The 19,394-nt window shown below is 42.0% G+C and overlaps 1 protein-coding gene across 1 annotated transcript in view; it reads right to left on the bottom strand.

Moving 5' to 3' along the window:
- The window catches only part of QPCT (glutaminyl-peptide cyclotransferase), a 425,195-nt gene that overhangs the window by 341,205 nt on the left and 64,596 nt on the right, over positions 1–19,394 (bottom strand). Inside the window, exon 2 of the mRNA XM_073627561.1 lies at positions 2,173–2,319. Coding sequence (XP_073483662.1) covers positions 2,173–2,319 — 147 coding nt within the window. The remainder of the gene's footprint in view (positions 1–2,172; positions 2,320–19,394) is intronic.

Here is a 19,394-nt window from a genome sequence, read left to right as displayed (position 1 = left end):
ATCTTATGCCGCGGCTGATAGTGAGGATCTGATGCGCAAGAGAAAGTAAGAATGGCAGGGACAGCTAGGAGGGAATTGTTCACCAACCCCAACCAGGTCTGGGCATGGTTTCCTGCTTGTACAGGGTGGGGGCTTGAGCTTATGAAACGATTGAACAATTTCTCATCCAGTGTGAATGGAATGTTCAATGTAACTGTTGAAGCTGCAAGGAAGATCCCACAGGAACAACAGCAGATCAAGACCCTTCTATTAAAAGATGGCCCATGATTATCTCTTGCCATCCAAGGGGGGTTTCTGTGAATTCATAGGTAAAGATTGTTGTACCTGGATCGGGGATACTAGAGAAAAAGTTCACACCCATATGGATAAGGTTAGATCCCTTCAAGGCAAAGCCAGAGCTATAGCTAGTGAAAGTTGGAATCCTTTTAAGGGTCTGGGAATCTTTAGGGATTTTTTTATTTTTCAGCGGATCATGGTTGAAGGAAGTAGGGTTATATATACTCATGTTGTGCTTATTTCTATTCCTTCTATATGCCATGATGAGGTGCTACTGTTGCCTGATTGGACAAGTGAACGGAGCCCGAGCAGATGACCACATATTCCTCTCTGAGATGAGACACCCCAAAGCCCAACCCACGTACAAGACACAGAGGATCCCAGACCGACCAGCTTTCATGTCCTCCTCTAAGTCATCTCTCCTGAAGAACAGAGTCTACAAGTCAAGCCGTGTTATGAACTCATATGGACTGTAAGGACTGATTTATTTCCAGGTGTAAGAAGAAGATCAAGATTCATCGAGGGGACACATGGGAGCATATGACAAAAGAGGAGGGTCTGTTGTGGAAATTTTATGAAGATGTATTTAATATGTATTGTCATAGAGTCTCCTAGTGTTAGTTCTCCCGCAGCCCGCTCTAAAGAGCGGACTGGGGCAGACTGGTTGAGATCCGTCTGGTAGTGAAAAGCTTCTTGAGGATGCAGAGAAGTGTTTGCAGAGTGGGGATATGTCCGCCAGCGAAGGGCCCCTGTGCAATGCACAGACGATCGTCTGAGGGGGATGTGTTCACTCTGCAAAGACATTATCGGTTATGAGCGGATGTGTCACCCCTGTGTGTCGGATCAACACATTTGGGGGGCTGTGGCGTGCCCCTGCAGATAATCTCCCATCCATAGAAATAATAGTATAATCTGGGTATGCCTTGTTCTCTGAACAACGCAGAATAAGGTTTCACGCCAACGGTAAAAACGTGAGTCTTTGAACTGTTATGGTCGGGGGCAGTGTTCATGATTTCAGCCAGCCATGCGGCTTACTGGACAGCATGGCTTCTAGGTAGAGGGGGGCGGGAAATCGTACACACTGCCTCTGCCCAGACACGCGCATAAACTCCCCTAGTCATTGTTCATTGGTTGAGATTTGTATAACTCCTCCTGTTTGAAGGAATGCCTGTGCTTGATTGGTCAATTGTGAAACCATCAAGCTCTATTGTTAAGTACTCTAAATAAACAGAGCACAGAGCTCCAGGGTCAGTTAGTCGAGCTGCGGAGCTAAAAGGACGTAAGCATGGTGGTCATGTCTGTTTACTTATACGGGAAACGGGTTTACTAAGATGCATTATACCAAAAGGCTGAAAAGGCGCTTATTAGCGCAGGAGGCATGGATTACCCATAGTGTATAGTGGAATTTCCACGACACATTGCACAAAGTGCCACAGTAAGTGCCCAAGCAGGATCTAGTGCCCAAAGCAACATTACAGGCCATCCCCACAGCATGGGGTTTGTGTTACAGCCCCCAAGGTTTTACCAACCCAGATGTATTGATTCTATTGTTGTATTCAAAGGCAGTGATGAGTTGATTGAAGATTTCACAGTAAAATAATAAATTAGTTAAACCGAGAGTGATTTCTTCATAAGGTAGAAGAGGTCCTCTACCTTCGGACACTAGCAAAAAAAGTGAGGACTCACAGAGTGAGTTAGGGCTATAGGAGGATGCCCATGGGCATGTTAACAAAAGCTTTGCTAGTATCCAATCACCAGCCTATAACCCAGCGTCTATGAATATCAAGCCTGTGTCCTTTACTGTACCATTAAGATACTCTTATAGTAAATAAAAAAATTATTACAAAGATCCCATAAGAAAAAATACAGTTACGAGATTTAAAAAATACAACTCACCTGCCGCACTGCATAATTCCCTGGAGATCCAGCAAACCTTTCAATTAGAATGGGTTTCAGATCCATCTTCCACATTTCCAATATGTCTGTCTGAGTCAGAACACGCCGAACATCAGCTGTACGCAAAACCAGAGGGCGATGAGAATTCTGCACATAAAATAATAAAAGAAATGTTACCTATGTGTATAACACAAAATATAAATGACACATAGGTGGTTATTTACGAAAGGCAAAGGTCTTTACGAAATTTACGAAAGGTAGATCTGAAATGAGTGGAAGCTCTACTGATTTTATCATCCAATCATTTGCAAGCTAAAATGCTGTTTTTTATTTTCTTTGCATGTCCCCCTCGGATCTACAGAGACTTTACTTCCAAGTGCACTTTCAAGTGCAGTTGCAGTACAAAGTGGCTTTTCCTTTAGTAAATAACTCCCATAGTCTAAACTTTCAAGTGTATATGAATTCTCCTCTATTGGCATAAGTCCATTATCATTTCTGTGATTATCTGTACCAGGTGTAAATCTTGCCATTTCTCTGTGCTCTGTCTCAGTCTGTGTAATCTTGCTGTCATCTGCCTGCACCAGCAACATTCCGACTTCAGGTTCTACCAATTAGACTTTCAGGCACACTACTCTTCCTGCTTTCGAAGTTGGCGCTACATTTTTTTGCATAGGACCATGCTGAAAATTAAACACCTACAATCCTCGCAATTTTGCAAAGGCTGTAGTTAGTCAGAGCGTCTGTTCACATGCTGTATTCACCCAGTCTCCCAGAGAAAAATAGAGAACTTCTGATCAGGTTATACCTTTTGCTGGTCTTTACATGCAGATTCTGCAGCACAGATTTTGAGCAGTCCTTGTACCTCACAAGGAGACAACTCTACTATGCAAGCAGTCTCTTCACTTTTATACAGTTCCATAAGGTCTGAGGGATAAACCATGTCAGGAGAGACTGCAGAAACCTAATATGTACAGTCTTAAGGAAAGAAGGGAAAGGTGGACCTCAGTGAAAACTTTAAATACATTAGGATGTAAATATGGTTCAGGAAGGCAGCATTTTTTTAATATGCAGCGGCTTGAAAAAGTATTCATCCCCCTTGGCATTTTTTGTGCTTTGTTGCCTCACAACCTGGAATTTACATGGATTAATTGAGGATTTGCATCATTTAATTTACAGAACAAGCCCACAACTTTGAAGATTTTTTTTTTTTATTGTGAAGCAAACAACAAATAGGACAAAATAACAGAAAAAAGTGTGTATACTATTCACCCCCCTAAAGTCAATACTTTGTAGAGCCACCTTTTGCAGCTATCACAGCTCCAAGTCGCTTTGGATAAGTCTCTATGAGCTTGCCACAACTTACCACTGGGATTTTTGCCCATTCCTCCTTGTAAAACTGCTCCAGCTCCTTCAAGTTGGATGGTTTGCGCTTGTGAACAGCAATCTTTAAGTCTCACCACAGATTTTCTATTGGATTGAGGTCTGGGCTTTGACTAGGCCATTCCAACACATTTACATGTTTTTCCTTAAACCACTCAAGTGTTGCTTTAGCAGTGTGTTTGGGGTCATTGTCCTGCTGGAACCTCCGTCCTAGCCTCAAATCACACACAGAGTGGTACCGGTTTTGCTCAAGAATATCCCTGTATTTAGCACCATCCATCTTTCCCTCAATTCTGACCAGTTTGCCAGTCCCAACTACTGAAAAACATCCCCACAGCATGATGCGGCCAAAACCATGTTTCACTGTGGGGATGGTGTTCTTTGGGTGATGTGATGTGTTGGGTTTACAACAGACATAGCGTTTTCTTTGATGGACAAAAAGTTAAATTTTAGTCTCATCAGACCAGAGCACCTTCCTCCATACATTTTGGGAGTCTCCCACATGCCTTTTCGCAAACTCAAAACGTGCCATTTTGTTTTTTGCTGAAAGTAATGGATTTCTTCTGGCCACTCTGCCATAAAGCTCAACTCTATGGAGCGTACGACTTATTGTCGTCCTATGTACAGATACTCCAGTCTCTGCTGTGGAAATTTGCAGCTCCTTCAGGGTTACCTTAGGTCTCTGTGCTGCCTCTCTGATTAATGCCCTTCTTGCCCGGTCCGTGAGTTTTGTTGTGCAGCCGTCTCTTGGCAGGTTTGCTGTTGTGCCATGTTCTTTCCATTTGGTTATGATAAATTTGATGGTGCTCCTAGGGATCATCAAAGATTTTAATATTTTTTTTTATAATCTAACCCTGACTTGTACTTCTCAACAACATTGTCCCTTAGTTGTTTGGAGAGTTCCTTGGTCTTCATGGCAGTGTTTGGTTAGTGGTGCCTCTTGCTTAGATGTTGCAGCCTGTGGGGCCTTTCAAAAAGATGTGTATATGACAGATCATGTAACACTTAGATTGCACACAGGTGGGCATCATTTCACTAATTGTGTGACTTCTGAAGGTAATTGGTTGCAACAGAGCTTTTTGTGGGCTTCATAACAAAGGGGGTGAATACATACGCACATGCCAATTATCAGTTTTTTATTTCTGAAAATAGTTTTATGTATATATTTTTCTCATTTTACTTCACCAACTTAGACTATTGTGTTCTGATCCATCACATATAATTCAGATTAAAAAAAAACATTGAACTAAAGGCTGTAATGTAACAAAATAGGTAAAAAGCCAAGGGGGGTGAATACTTTTGCAAGGCACTGTAAGCCTAAGTTCAAGAACAGTGGCAAATTTCAAATTAGCAGAGGTTCAAAACTAACCTTAGAAAGTATTTTTACTGAAACAGTAGTTGATTCTTGGAACAGACTTTAAGCAGACTGGAGGACCTCAATTATGAAGAATGACAACAAGCGTTAAATGTATTCTCACTAGGACATTTGAGAGTAGATATGATAGCAATATACAAACATCTCAACGGTGATCCCATCGTAAGTATGAAACTTTTCAGTTCCAGGGATTGTAAGAGGACACAGGATCACACGATGAGATTGGAAGAGAAGCGGTTTAACCCTAAGCTGCTTATGGGGTTTTTCACTGTCAGGGCGGTAAGGATGTGGAACTCTTTCACAATCGGTGGTGTCAGCAGGAAGTATGGATAGTTTTAAAAGACTCTTGGATGTGCATCTTAGCGAAAACAATACACGGGATATGTGAAATGATTTTATACACGCACGCACACACACATACACCAACACAGGTTGAACTGGGTGGACTATTGTCTTTATTCAACTTTAACAACTATGTAACTATATGAGTGTTGGAGGATATGACAGTGGGCAGTATATGTGAGAGAGGAGGACAAAGGGTATGTTGACAGGCAGAGGGACAAAAAGGCAGAGGGTATGTGTGTTTGTGTGTGGTTTGGTGAAGTTTGAGTAAGACAGCAGTGCGTGGGGGATTACATACTTGGAAAAAAAAAAAAAGACAGGTCTATCCAGTTCAACCCATGTGTGTGTGTACAGTGGGGAAAAAAATTTTACTGGTGCCTCCATAGCAGCATACGTATGATAGTAGCCCCGCCTACTCCCGCCCACAGGACCAGTGCATAGCTATAAAAATTTAACATCCACACAACAGCCTATTCCCTTTTTTTGTCCTCATGGAACTCACAGCCAGTGTAAAGAGAAGAAACCCTTACTTGCCACCTTTCGTGGTTTTCCACTCAGGTTCGACCTCTCCTGTAAGCGCAGTCCCTGACCTTGGGACACTAAATGCTCTAAGGTAGGGAGCCCCTTCTGTGGATCTTGTGGGGTAAAAAATTGGGTGCTAACTAGCACCGCATATAGCAGTGCATCCAGGGATTTGTTCCTCAGAAGAGCTGTCCGTGTCTGGAGCCTGCCTCCCAGAAGTGAGTGAATCCATTAAACTGTGACACTGCATTTTCAGGATGAGTATGGTTTTTCATTTTTTGGAATTTATCTGTAAATGGCCTCATAAGTTGTGTGTTACATCTCCTCTCGGATGGGCTGCAGCTGCACTGTGTTCCAGTATGCATTCTAGTGGCAATTGTGGACGAGAAAGCTAAATGTCAACATTCAACAGAATAATGCATTATGCTGAACAGGTGAAGTGGATAGAGCTCACATGGAGGCCATCTTTGGTTTGGGCAAAAACTCTCCCAGTGGCCATCTTGGAGTGGGGCAAGACTACCTGAAAGCCATCTTGGAAGTTGGCAAGGTGAGAAGTTTGCCAGGAGTGGGAGGCAGGTAGAAGAGTTGGGGAACATAGGGTTAAAGACCCAACAGCTTACAGATAGGGAGTTTACACGCTAGGACTGCATGCCAGCATACCCATAGCCGCAAACCCTGCATCAAGGGCCATTTCCTGCTGCCTAGAGAATAGATATGTCCTTACTCATGTCTCAGTGTGGCATTATTATTATACATGACTACATATCAGTGTTCAAGCTGCCCTGCATAGGTTCTCTGCATAACAAAGATCCACATGGTTCCTATAGGTAAGGGTCATCAGACCAGGTAGGTATTTGCTGCTAAAAGAGTGCATTCAGGTGCTAACTGACCTCTCCCTTGGCTAAGGAGCCCAGCCTGTCCCACTGACAGGAATATGCGTGAAAGAAGCACCAGACATCCAGCCCAAGGTAGAGAATATTCTCTTCCATACTGCAAATGCCAACTCTATGGCCTGAAGAGTATGTCAGGACCGCCTTAAAAAGGCAGACAGAAGCTCTCCAGCCCATTATGCTTAGCTGCAAGGAATTGCTGTGAATTCTGGGTGAAGCTGCATTTACAGCATAAATAATGTGTCAAACTTGCTTTAAAGAGGATGACAGAAGCTCTTCCATCCCACTATTAGTAGCCGCAAAGGATTGCTGTGGGCTTGGACGAAGTTGCCTTTTCAAGATAGTGTGTCAAGATTGCCCTAAAGGGGAAGACAGAAGCTCTCATGCCCACTGATCATAGCTGCATAGGATATCTGTGGGCCTGGGTTAAGTTACCATATCCAAGTTATTGAGATTGCCTCAAGCTGCAGTCCAATACTAGTGCTACCAACTGCATAAAGCCTCCCTTAGCAGAGAGTAGGCCAACTGCTGGCAAGAAAGAACAGAGAGGATAAGCTGGTACTTTATGCGTTGCCTCTATTGGCCATTTTCTTTAAGGTAGGTAAGTTTACCATGAGTGGAGAAGAACCAGAGCAGGCTCAAGGTAGGAAACCAGAGCAGGCTCAAGGTAAGAAACCAGAGCAGGCTCAAGGTAAGAAACTAGAGCAGGCTCAAGCATTTTCTCAGTCGGAAGAAGTAGCCTGCATGGCCTTCCAGGAACAGGTACTCTTTGAGACAGTCCAGGTCTACAGCATTAGAGATGTGGCTGAAGTTGAGCAGATTGTACAGATTGCAAGGTCTTTTTCTCCTTCTAATTGTTAATGAGCGTCTTTTCTCCACTTGTGGTCTCTGCATATCCTTTGAAGGTTTTCTGGGTCAAGGTGTTTCTGCCCTAATTGTGGTGGCAAACAGTTTACTATCCAAAAGCCCATGGTGGCAATATCTGGTATGCATCTTAAAGCTTTAGGCTTCATTTCCACTAGTGGGACTTGTCATGCGCCTTTGGACACAAAGCCTCATGACAAGTCACAGCCCATTGATTTCAATGCCACCTGTTCCAATCTATGTGATTTAGGGTTGCAGCGACTTTGAAAAGGTCCCTGCGCTACTTTGATGCAACTTTGATCCAGAGACTGTAAAGTTGGATCGGGGCTGCACTCTGAATTGAAAGACATTTGGGGTCGCAATAGTGGAAACGTTACCTTAATGGGCAGGGTTCAGATGCAAGTTTTCCACAGAAAATTATATACTTTGCATTGCCTACCTTCGCCTGGACACTTTCTGGCTTAGCAGGCATCAAAGATAATTAATGTTGCCATCCCTTAAGTAATTTCTGTGCCTTGCTTTTGGACCTATGCACTACCATTCTGGGATCCTGCTCCTTGTCTATTGGTTAGCACCTCATGTATTAGGATGCTGGACCTAGTGCTAGCCTCAATGCCTTCTTGAAATATTTTCATAGAGAGATCTTTAGATGGAGAATTATTGGTGTAGGCTCTAATAAGCAACCTGACATGGTCCTCCAGATATTACAGTAATTTGGATAGGTTCGAAAATCTGGAACCGACTCACCTTGGGAATGTTTGGATGGCCCTACTCACTGCTTAGGACAGAGTGCTTTTTCTCATTGATAACTAGTCTCAGATTCAAACTGTCTGTACAAGGAGCGATCTGGATCTCCACTTTTGTAGGAGAAGCCTAGAACTGAGAGTAGCCTCATGTGAGGCAATTCCTTTGGCCTGGTTTCACCCCAGGTTTTTACAGGCCTCTGTTCTTCAAGGGACAAGTTGACTCAGTCTTTGGTCAGGTGATTTCCCTATTACTGAGACTCAGGGGTCTGGCTCTTGAGCAAGGAAGTATTCTCTTCCTGTTTTAAGGAATAAAAAAACAAAAAAGGGGAATATTGTTGCGCTACTAAAAAAAATTTTTAAGGTGTAATAGCAGCCAGCATCACCAGTGTAGTAACAGTGTAGAAATATAAACAAAAATAATAAAATGCAGCGCTAGGTGAAATATAACAGGTTTTTTGTGTCTGAAGGGGTGAGTGACCACCTTACATGTATTTGTAATATGTGTATTCATCATGTGTATGGTGGTATTTAAAAATCGCAATAAATCACATAAAACATAAATTCCAGTTGTTATAAACAGTGTCCATAGTGTGATGCAAACTCATTGCCAGCAGCACTGTGATGTACATAACGAGAGGAAACCATATGTGAATTCTTAAATCAAGTGGGTAATCCTCATGCATTCGGACTCCATACGGAAATGAAGGGGTAAATGCGCTTACCAGAAGGGATGGACACTCTCATCGTACGGCGGGTTGTCATACAGGCTTACGGATCTATAGATCCTAGGGATGTTTAATGGAAGCTTGCTGGAGGGTGCTGGTAATGGATACCAGTAAACACATCCGAGGCGGCCTTGGAAGCAGGATGGTCTGTAAATCCTTAGGTGGATGGATGGATGGGTTCACCTCTTGCAGTACACAGGTGACTGAAAGATGCAGCTCTCACCACGTCAGATGGAATCCATGTAAGGAAAGAAAGGGAATCTCCACATGGTGCATGAACCAGTAAAAAAAGGTTTATTCGAAACTATCAGAAACAAAACGGATGTTTCACAAACTTCAGATAAAATGGATAAAATAGTGATCACAAATCAAGTAGAGAAATAGTTTGCATGGTAACAGGGTAACGGCTTCATCAACCCGACATGTTTCGGACTAGTGTCTATCTGCATCTTTCAGCCACCTGTGTACTGCAGGAGGGGAACCCATCCATCCATCCACCTAAGCATTTACAGACCATCCTGCTTCCAAGGCCGCCTCGGATGTGTTTACTGGTATCCATTACCAGCACCCTCCAGCAAGCTTCTAGTAAACATCCCTAGGATCTATAGATCCGTAAGACTGTATGACACCCCGCCGTACAGTGAGAGTGTCCATCCCTTCTGGTAAGCGCATTTGCCCCTTCATTTCCGTATGGAGTCCGAATGTATGAGGATTACCCACTTGATCTAAGAATTCACATATGGTTTCCTCTCGTTATGTACATCACAGTGCTGCTGGCAATGAGTTTGCATCACACTATGGACACTGTTTATAACAACTGGAATTTATGTTTCATGTGATTTATTGTGATTTTTAAATACCACCATACACATGTTTGATGAATACACATATTACAAATATATGTAGGGTGGTCACTCACCCCCTCAGACACAAAAAACCTGTTATATTTAACCTAGCGCTGCATTTTATTATTTCTGTTTTAAGGAATCACAATGGAAAGACACCTCAGACCGTGGAATATTCTGGGGAAGAGACCTAGACATCCTTGATATTAAGGGGCTTGGTTGTCTTTGGCGTCTTGTTTTCCAAGGTAACATCCAGAAGTTCTGGGCTGTTTTATATAATCTTGATCCAAGCAGACAATGACCTTAAAGGTGGCGTACAATTTTCAGGTGGATTCAGAGTTTTACAGTAGCAAAAGGCTAGATTGGCATCCTTGGCAAAAAGTCAGGCTCCAGCCTTGTCAGGCATGGGTATACATCTTGGCAGGTAGACTGCATCTGACGGCAGTGCCTAAACCTGTGAGATTGAATTCTACCCCTGAAGTGTCCCAGGTAGGCAACTTCAGAGGTTGACTATGGGACCCCTGAGGTCAAACTAGAGGCTAGTCAGTTTTGGCTCAGATGCAGTGGTCCTCTGGTAGGATGCTCCTGTGATTTTCAGTACCTTCCCCTGTTTGCCTTGCATGTTCGGAATGGAAAGTGTTCCAGGCAGATGTGGTACTCCAAACTAAAAGGGGCAGTGGACAGTTGCTCTGAGGCATCTACTGGATGATGATCATCTGTTTCCAAGGAATGTGTTTTGCCATCCAGCTTTAAACTGCCTTTGACAGCTTGACAATTGAAGCTCAAATTCTGAGCCCGGGCATCATGGAGTCTAGGAATTGCTTAATTCTAAGCAAGGGGGTCTACTACTTCATGTTAAATCTATTGCTAGACACGTGGTGATTGCTTATCTTGGTGTAAGCCTCAGGACTTTGTCCCAAAAAGTTTATTTGCTGAACAAGTCCTCTCCTGCAGCTGGGCCTAGGTTAGCATGTGGCTCTTAATATTGCTGCCCATGTGACTTTGTGGGATCTTAAGTAGTTAACTCATAGCCTTCACTTGGGGAGGTGACTGTTTTAAGGTTGGTGACCTTGTCTGGCATGGAACCTTTCACAGGTTTAACATAAGACAAGGTTATTAGAAATCAGTTTTCCATTTTGCTACGGTTAGGCTTCATGTACACATGAAGACGTTTTTACAACCTCTCCTGAACGATGTAACTTGAAAACGTCCATTTTGCTGCATTTGCGTTTAGAAGCATTTAAAGAAATATATATATATTTTATTTTTTTTTTTTTTTCAAAATAGCCAAAAATAAAAAACGCCTGTAAATGAAATGCGTCTAAACGCGTTTAGAAGCGTTTGGCGCTTGAAATGCCTCTAAACTCAGCTTCAGAACCCATTTTTTTTGCATTCCAAAAAAAAGCCTCTAAACTCAACTGCCTAGAAACAACTGTAAATGACCCTGTACATGTACTGATAAGATAACATAGAGGATAGTTCAGGAGCAGTTGAAAAAAATGCCCAACTGCTCCTAAATGTCCATTTAGCAGCAGCAGTGTACATGAGGCCTTTAAGTTTTTATCTGTCTGATATCCTTATTCAGTTCCTTGATCTGCATCCAGTTCACCCAAAGGACCTTTCCATCTCTTGGTTGGATGTGGGTGGGATTGGAAAGTTTTATCTCTCAGCCTTTACTTTCCTCTTTTGTATTTCAAGATGGAGCCTGTACTGATGCTTTGATTTCTAGCTTCATCATGTCAAGTCGACTCAGACTACGGTTTAACAGATTGGCAAGGCTTTGGGGGCATGTCCCCTTAAGAAGGAAGTGCGCTCCGGGGGACTGTCCTGGGGATTTGCATGTTGGTGCAGATGGGGAGGGTATCACAGATGGTGCTCAATTTGTTTTCTACCAGGCAGACCTTCACCCTTATCTGAAGCCAGCTTCTTGTATAAGAATTATTGGGGAAGCTCTTTGAGCTTGAGGAAGTTCACAGCCTTGCTGTTGTCATGGCATCAAGAGCCTGTGGGCATTTACTTGCCTATCCCATAGTGAGATGTCAGCCAACATGGCAGGCAAGGGAGCCAATTCGGTTCAATTATGGTGCAATCGTTCAGCACTACTGATGGGCTTAGTAGTCCTCACTACACCTGTCTTTGGCAGGCAGCCAGTAGCTTAGTCACTTTCTTATGATCTAATTCGCTGAAGCTTCCCACCCTGATTTGCTAGTTATTGATCTATCATACGTATAATGCCATGGAGGCACCAGGAAAACAGAAAATTGTATCCTACTTACTGTAATTTTCTTTTCCTGGTGCCTATCCATAGCAGCATACCGAACCCACCCAGTTTGTTCCTAGCGATGTACAGGGAATGGGCTGTTGTGTGGGTGTTAACTTTTTATAGCTATGCACTGGTCTCGTGGGTGGAAGTAGGTGGGGCTACTATCATACGTATGCTGCCATGGATAGGCACCAGGAAAAGAAAATGACAGTAGGTAGGATACATTTTTCTGTTATTTGATCCCCTGCAGATTTTGTAAGTTTGCCCACTTACATAGAAAAGAAGGGTCTATAATTCTTATCATAGGTGCATTTTAAATGATAGAGACAGAATATCAACCACAAATCCAGAAAAAAAATACATAACACAAATGTTATAAATTGAGTTGCAGATCAGTGAGTAAAATAAGCATTTAATCCCCAAGTAAAACATGACTTAGTACTTGGTGGAGAAACCCTTGTTGTCAGGCATCTTACCTCTAATGTTTCCTGTAGTTAGTGACCAGGTTTGCACACATCTCAGGAGGGATTTTGGTCCACTCTTTTTTACAGATCTTCTCTAAGGCTCTGTTTCCACTAGTGCGACTTTTCATGCGACTTGGGACTGAAAAGTCGCATGACAAATTGTATTCCATGATTTCCAATGAGTACCGTTCATATCTGTGCGACTTCAAGTCGCAGCGACTTCAAAGTAGTCCCTGCACTACTTTGGTCCCACTTTGATGCGACTTGAGGTCCATAGATACAGGCATTGCTTCAAATCGCGGTAAAAAGTCGCGGTAAAATCGCGGTAAAATCGCGGTAAAAAATCGCGGCAAAATCACGCGACTTTGGGGACGCACTAGTGGAAACAGAGCCTAAGGCTCTGTTTCCACTAGTGCGACTTTTCATGCGACTTGGGACTGAAAAGTCGCATGACAAATTGTATTCCATGATTTCCAATGAGTACCGTTCATATCTGTGCGACTTCAAGTCGCAGCGACTTCAAAGTAGTCCCTGCACTACTTTGGTCCCACTTTGATGCGACTTGAGGTCCATAGATACAGGCATTGCTTCAAATCGCGGTAAAAAGTCGCGGTAAAATCGCGGTAAAAAATCGCGGCAAAATCGCGCGACTTTGGGGACGCACTAGTGGAAACATAGCCTAACTCCTTAAGGCTTCTTGGCTGTCGCTTGGCAACTTAAGGTTTCGGCTACCTCCATAAATTTTCTATAGGATTAAGGTCTGGAGACTGGCTAGGCCACTCCATGACCTTAACCACTTGTTTACATGTTAAAATATTTTTTTTTTGCTAGAGAAATACTTAGAAAAAATATTATATGTAATGTTTGGGGGTTCTAACACCCTAGAGAACAAAATTGTGGTCGTTGCAATACTTTCTGCCACAACGTATTTGCGCAACGGTCTTACAAGTGCACTTTTTTGGGAATAATTAAGCTTTTTTGAATTAAAAAATAAGGCAACAGTCAGGCATCCATGGGAGAGGACGCAATCGTCTCCGCTGCTACCGGTGGCTCCGGTAAGCGGCGGAGACAACCGGAGCGCGGAGGGGATGGTTACCTCTCCTGCCACGGATAAAAGTGATCTTGCAGAAAATCCGCCGCGGAGACCACTTTTATCTTGAAAAAAATGCACATCGCTCTCAAAAATACTGGAGTTATGACAGCTAGCTGCTGCCATAACCCCAGTATTTACCATCAAAGTACCGATGTACGGGTACGTCGGTTTGCGTGAAGTGGTTAAAGAGGAGTTCTGCCCGCCCCTTTATAAATTAACAGTCAGCAGCTACACATACTATAGCTGCTAACTGTCACTTTTAACATTAGGACGCTCACCTCTCCTGGTGTCCAGCGATGTCGGCACTGCAGCCAATATTTACATAGGTTGGTCAGGTGCTGCCACTGCCATTGCTTGTAAGGAAATCCAGCAGCGTAGCCTTTAGGATTTACAGCCGGGTCCCTACTGCGCATGGATGAAGCACGCTGCGCTCACTCACTGGCATAGCAGAAGGGGAGGGAGGAGGAGGAGGGCCAAGCTGCTGATGTACTTCACCGGGGCCCGGTCTCCCGGAAGTGGGGACAGAGTACCTGTAAAAAACAGGTACCCACTCAACCCGAAAGGTGCCAAATGTGGCACTGGAGGGAGGGAGGAATCAGATAAGCAGAAGTTCCACTTTTGGGTGGAACTCCACTTTAATGTGCTTCTTCTTGAGCCAATCCTTTGTTGCCTTGGTCGTATGTTTTGAGTCATTGTCATGCTGAAAGACCCATCCATGACCCATCTTCAGTGTTCTGGTTGAGGGAAAAAGGTTCTCATCCAAGATTTTACAATACATGGCCCCATCTATGGGCCCCTCATTGCGGCAAAGTCAGTCTGTACCTTTAGCAGAGAAACAGCCCCAAAGCATAATATTTCCACCTACGTGCTTGACTGTAGGGATGGTGTTCTTAGGCTTAGCATTTTTCTTCCTCTAAACATGACAAGTCCCCCTCCTCAAGAAGGCACAGGTACAGTCATGCCAATGAACATCTAAATGATTCAGAGAAGGATTAGGAGAAAGTGCTGTGGTAGGATGAGACCAAAATTAGGCTCTTTAGCATTAACCCGACTCTCTGTGTTTGGAGGAAGAAAAATCTGTCTATGACCCTAACAACACCATCCATACAGTCAAGCATGGAGGTGGAAACATGATGCTTTAGGACTGTTTCTCTGCTAAATGTACAGACTGACTTTGCCACATCGAGGGGCCAATGGACGGCATATGCATTGTAAAATCTTGCATGACAACCTTCTTCCCACAGCCAAAACACTGAAGATGGGTCGTGGATGGGTCTTCCAGCATGACAATGACCCAAAACATACTGCCAAGGCATCTAGGGAATGGCTCAAGGAGAAGCACATTAAGGTCATGGAGTGGCCTAGTCAGTCTCCAGACCTTAATATTATAGAAAATGAATGGAGGGAACTGAAACTTTGAGTTGCCAAAAGAAAGCCAAGAAACCTTAAGGATTTAGAGAAGTTCTGTAAAGAAGAGTGGACCAAAATCCCTCCTGAGATGTGTGCAAACCTGGTCACCAACTACAAGAAATGTGCTTGCCAACAAGGGTTTCTCCACCAAGTACCAAGTCATGTTTTGCTTGGGGATCAAATACTTATTTTACTCACTGATCTGCAAATCAATTTATAACATTTGTATTGTGTATTTTTTTCTGGATTTTTGGTTGTTATTCTGTCTCTATCATTTAAAAATGCCTATGATAAAAATTATAGACCCTTCATTTCTTTGTAAGTGGGCAAATTTACAAAATCTGCAGTGGATCAAAGAATTATTTTCCCCACTGTATATGTGTGTGATTTATATTTTCTAAAAAAATCCCAGAGGAAGTATTCTACTTCCTAAGGAAGACATCTAAAAGTTTTTTTTAACTTGTTGACTCTCAGCTTCCTGGGGGAGGGAGTACCACATTTTTATGGTTCTAACGGTAAGAACCTTCTTCGCAATATAGCATTAAAGCTCTTTCTTCTAACCTCCAATTCTAACTCTAATCTATGTAATCGATCCTTGTACTGTTGCCCTTCGCTAAACTTTTCTTTCTAATTTTGTTTCCTGAGGATCGGTGACCAAAACTGAACTGCATTTTCAAGATGAGACTAAAACAATGTTTTATAAAAAAGTAAAATAATTGATGTAACTTTCAAATATTTCCCTTTTATTGAGAGTATTTTGCTAAATTTGTAAGCTGCTGCTTGGCATTGCATGCTATTGGCTAAGTTTGTGGTCTACAAGAAACCCTAGATCTTTTTCCATCACTGATTTTTAATGCATGAGAGTATTTTGCTAACCTTGTTACCTGCAGCATGGCATGTGATTGCTAATTCTGGGGTCTGTGATCCTTTTAAATCATTGGTTGTCCTGGGGAGCCCATCCTAAAGTGTATTTTGTATGTGTATGAAAATAGGAAAAAAGTACTTGTGCGCTACTCAAAGTGTAAAAAAAGGAATAAAGTGCAATGTGTGGATATACAGCTGCTGAAATCCTAAAGTGTCACCAGCACCTAATAGAAATATTCATACAATCAAATGGAGCAGTGCTATATCGAAACACTTAAGTGACACAATATCAGAAAAGATAATTCCTTAAAGTGCAAAATATTCAATGAATTGCAAATTGTAATAATATTCAAAATTCATAATCAAACTTCATAAAAAGGCGCAAAATTCATAAATGACAAAAGTCCAGTCAGTGCAAGAAAAATGTAAAAATCCAAAACAAACTGAAAAAAAAATATATAAATTGAAAAATAAGTCTCTTCAAGATGTGCAAAAGGATGCAAATAGAGGAAAAGGAAAGAGGAAAAAAGTGTCCAAGTGCAGGTAAATTTAAACGTGACCAAAAAACTTGCAGACCCATTTAGCAATGTTCTAGCCTCTCACCTCCAATATCGACCCCAGTGGGTCTTGTCACACATCTGAGTACTCTTTGAAAACAATCTCTGCTCCTCTCCTTCCTGCTTGGGGATATCACGATGGAACAGGGAAATAGCAGTATCTGCAGATGGAGAAGGCTCTTATCCTGTATATTCTACGTCTTTACAGACCACTCTCCAAGTATCCTCCAGTTAATGGATGTTATGTAGGGATAAAAGTAAACTCCATTGTGTAGTATTTAAAACAAATTTTATTAAAAGTAGTAACTTAAACTTTAAAAAATTCAGATCAGCAGCGTGTAAAACAAAGGGACTTCCGGTCTCGGCTGTGACCGAAAGTGACATCACCCAGCTCCTCTCAACGCGTTGTGTCACTATCACGTGACTTTTTCAAGGGTTTGGAGACTGGCTGACTATATACAACAGCGGTAACTATAGGAACCACACACAATTGCTAAAAACCTTCAGAACATTATAATAATTGATGACGAGCAGACATATGTAAACAAACAGTGACTATGGAAACCGCACAGACTCATTATGAACGTCATACTAAAATACTTGATAATAAATGAATGAACTGAGTAAGGTTCAATGGCTGATCATACAGTGGGGCAAAAAAGTATTTAGTCAGCCACCAATTGTGCAAGTTCTCCCACTTAAAAAGATGAGAGAGGCCTGTAATTGTCATCATAGGTATACCTCAATTATGAGAGACAAAATGTGGAAACAAATCCAGACAACCACATTGTCTGATTTTTGAAAGAATTTATTTGCAAATTATGGTGGAAAATAAGTATTTGGTCAATATCAAAAGTTCATCTCAATACTTTGTTATATCCTTTGTTGGCAATGACAGAGGTCAAACGTTTTCTTTAAGTCTTCACAAGGTTGTCACACACTATTGCTGGTATGTTGGCCCATTCCTCCATGCAGATTTCCTCTAGAGCAGTGATGTTTTGGGGCTGTCGCTGGGCAACACAGACTTTCAACTCCCTCCAAAGGTTTTCTATGGGGTTGAGATCTGGAGACTGGCCAGGCCACTCCAGGACCTTGTAATGCTTCTTACGAAGCCACTTCTTCGTTGCCCGGGCAGTGTGTTTGGGATCATTGTCATGCTGAAAGACCCAGCCACGTTTCATCTTCAATGCCCTTGCTGATGAGAGGAGGTTTGCACTCAAAATCTCACGATACATGGCCCCATTCATTCTTTCATGTACACGGATCAATCGTCCTGTTCCCTTTGCAGAGAAACAGCCCCAAAGCATGATGTTGCCACCCCCATGCTTCACAGTAGGTATGGTGTTCTTTGGTAGCAACTCAGCATTCTCTCTCCTCCAAACACGAGGAGTTGTGTTTCTACCAAACAGTTCTACTTTGGTTTCATCTGACCATATGACATTCTCCCAATCCTCTTCTGGATCATTCAAATGCTCTCTGGCAAACCTCAGAGGGGCCCGGACATGTACTGGCTTAAGCAGGGGGACACGTCCGGCACTGCAGGATCTGAGTCCCTGGTGGCGTAGTGTGTTACTGATGGTAGTCTTTGTTACATTGGTCCCAGCTCTCTGCAGGTCATTCACTAGGTCCCCCTGTGTGGTTCTGAGATTTTTACTCACCGTTTTTGTGATCATTTTGACCCCACGGGGTGAGATCTTGCGTGGAGCCCCAGATCGAGGGAGATTATCAGTGGTCTTGTATGTCTTCCATTTTCTAATTATTGCTCCCACAGTTGATTTCTTCACACCAAGCTGCTTGCCTATTGCAGATTCAGTCTTCCCAGCCTGGTGCAGGTCTACAATTTTGTTTCTGGTGTCCTTCGACAGCTCTTTGGTCTTCACCATAGTGGAGTTTGGAGTGTGACTGTTTGAGGTTGTGGACAGGTGTCTTTTATACTGATAACAAGTTCAAACAGGTGCCATTAATACAGGAAATGAGTGGAGGACAGAGGAACCTCTTAAAGAAGAAGATACAGGTCTGTGAGAGACAGAAATCTTGCTTGTTTGTAGATGACCAAATACTTATTTTCCACCATAATTTGCAAATAAATTCTTTCAAAAATCAGACAATGTGATTGTCTGGATTTGTTTCCACATTTTGTCTCTCATAGTTGAGGTATACCTATGATGACAATTACAGGCCTCTCTCATTTTTTTAAGTGGGAGAACTTGCACAATTGGTGGCTGACTAAATACTTTTTTGCCCCACTGTATATATGGCTAAGTGGATATAATCCCTATTATATGTTGACACATCAATTATATCAATAATGACACAAAAATAAATACAAATAAAATTTAAATGAAAATAAATAAAAATAAATAAAATATAAAATAAATAAATAAACAATAATACATTTAAATAAAATAAAGATGAACATTAAAATAATAAAAATAATATAAAAATAGAAATAAAAATAAAAATAAAATAAAAATAAAAATAATAAAAATGGAAATAAAAATAAATATAAATAAACAAAAAGAAAAATAAATAAAAGAAAAAAGAAAAAGAAAAAAATACATATTGAAAATATAAAGATGTTGCAAGATGAGTATAGATGTGGGTAGTGATAGTTTCTTCAGAAATCTAAAATTCTAATAAATAAAAAAGGGGAAATATTCCTCTCAAGGGGAGCTTGTAGATGTGTGAGGGCCCAAACAATGTTAATAATTAGAAATGAAACGGTTCAGACCGAATTCTATATTATGGCCTAAAGGATCAAAAGTCTGCATCTCATAAATCCAGCAAGATTCTGATTTGCTGAGTGTGATAACTTTGTTGCTTCCTCTCCAGTGGGGTTTGTATTTCTCTATACCCCAAACACATTGAGAGGAAGGATCTTT

Source organism: Aquarana catesbeiana, linkage group LG04 (assembly GCF_042186555.1).
Source record: "Aquarana catesbeiana isolate 2022-GZ linkage group LG04, ASM4218655v1, whole genome shotgun sequence".
In the NCBI taxonomy this organism is placed as follows: domain Eukaryota; kingdom Metazoa; phylum Chordata; class Amphibia; order Anura; family Ranidae; genus Aquarana; species Aquarana catesbeiana.
Note: the sequence above shows the minus strand (reverse complement) of the source record. Positions and strands in the feature narration are given on the sequence as shown.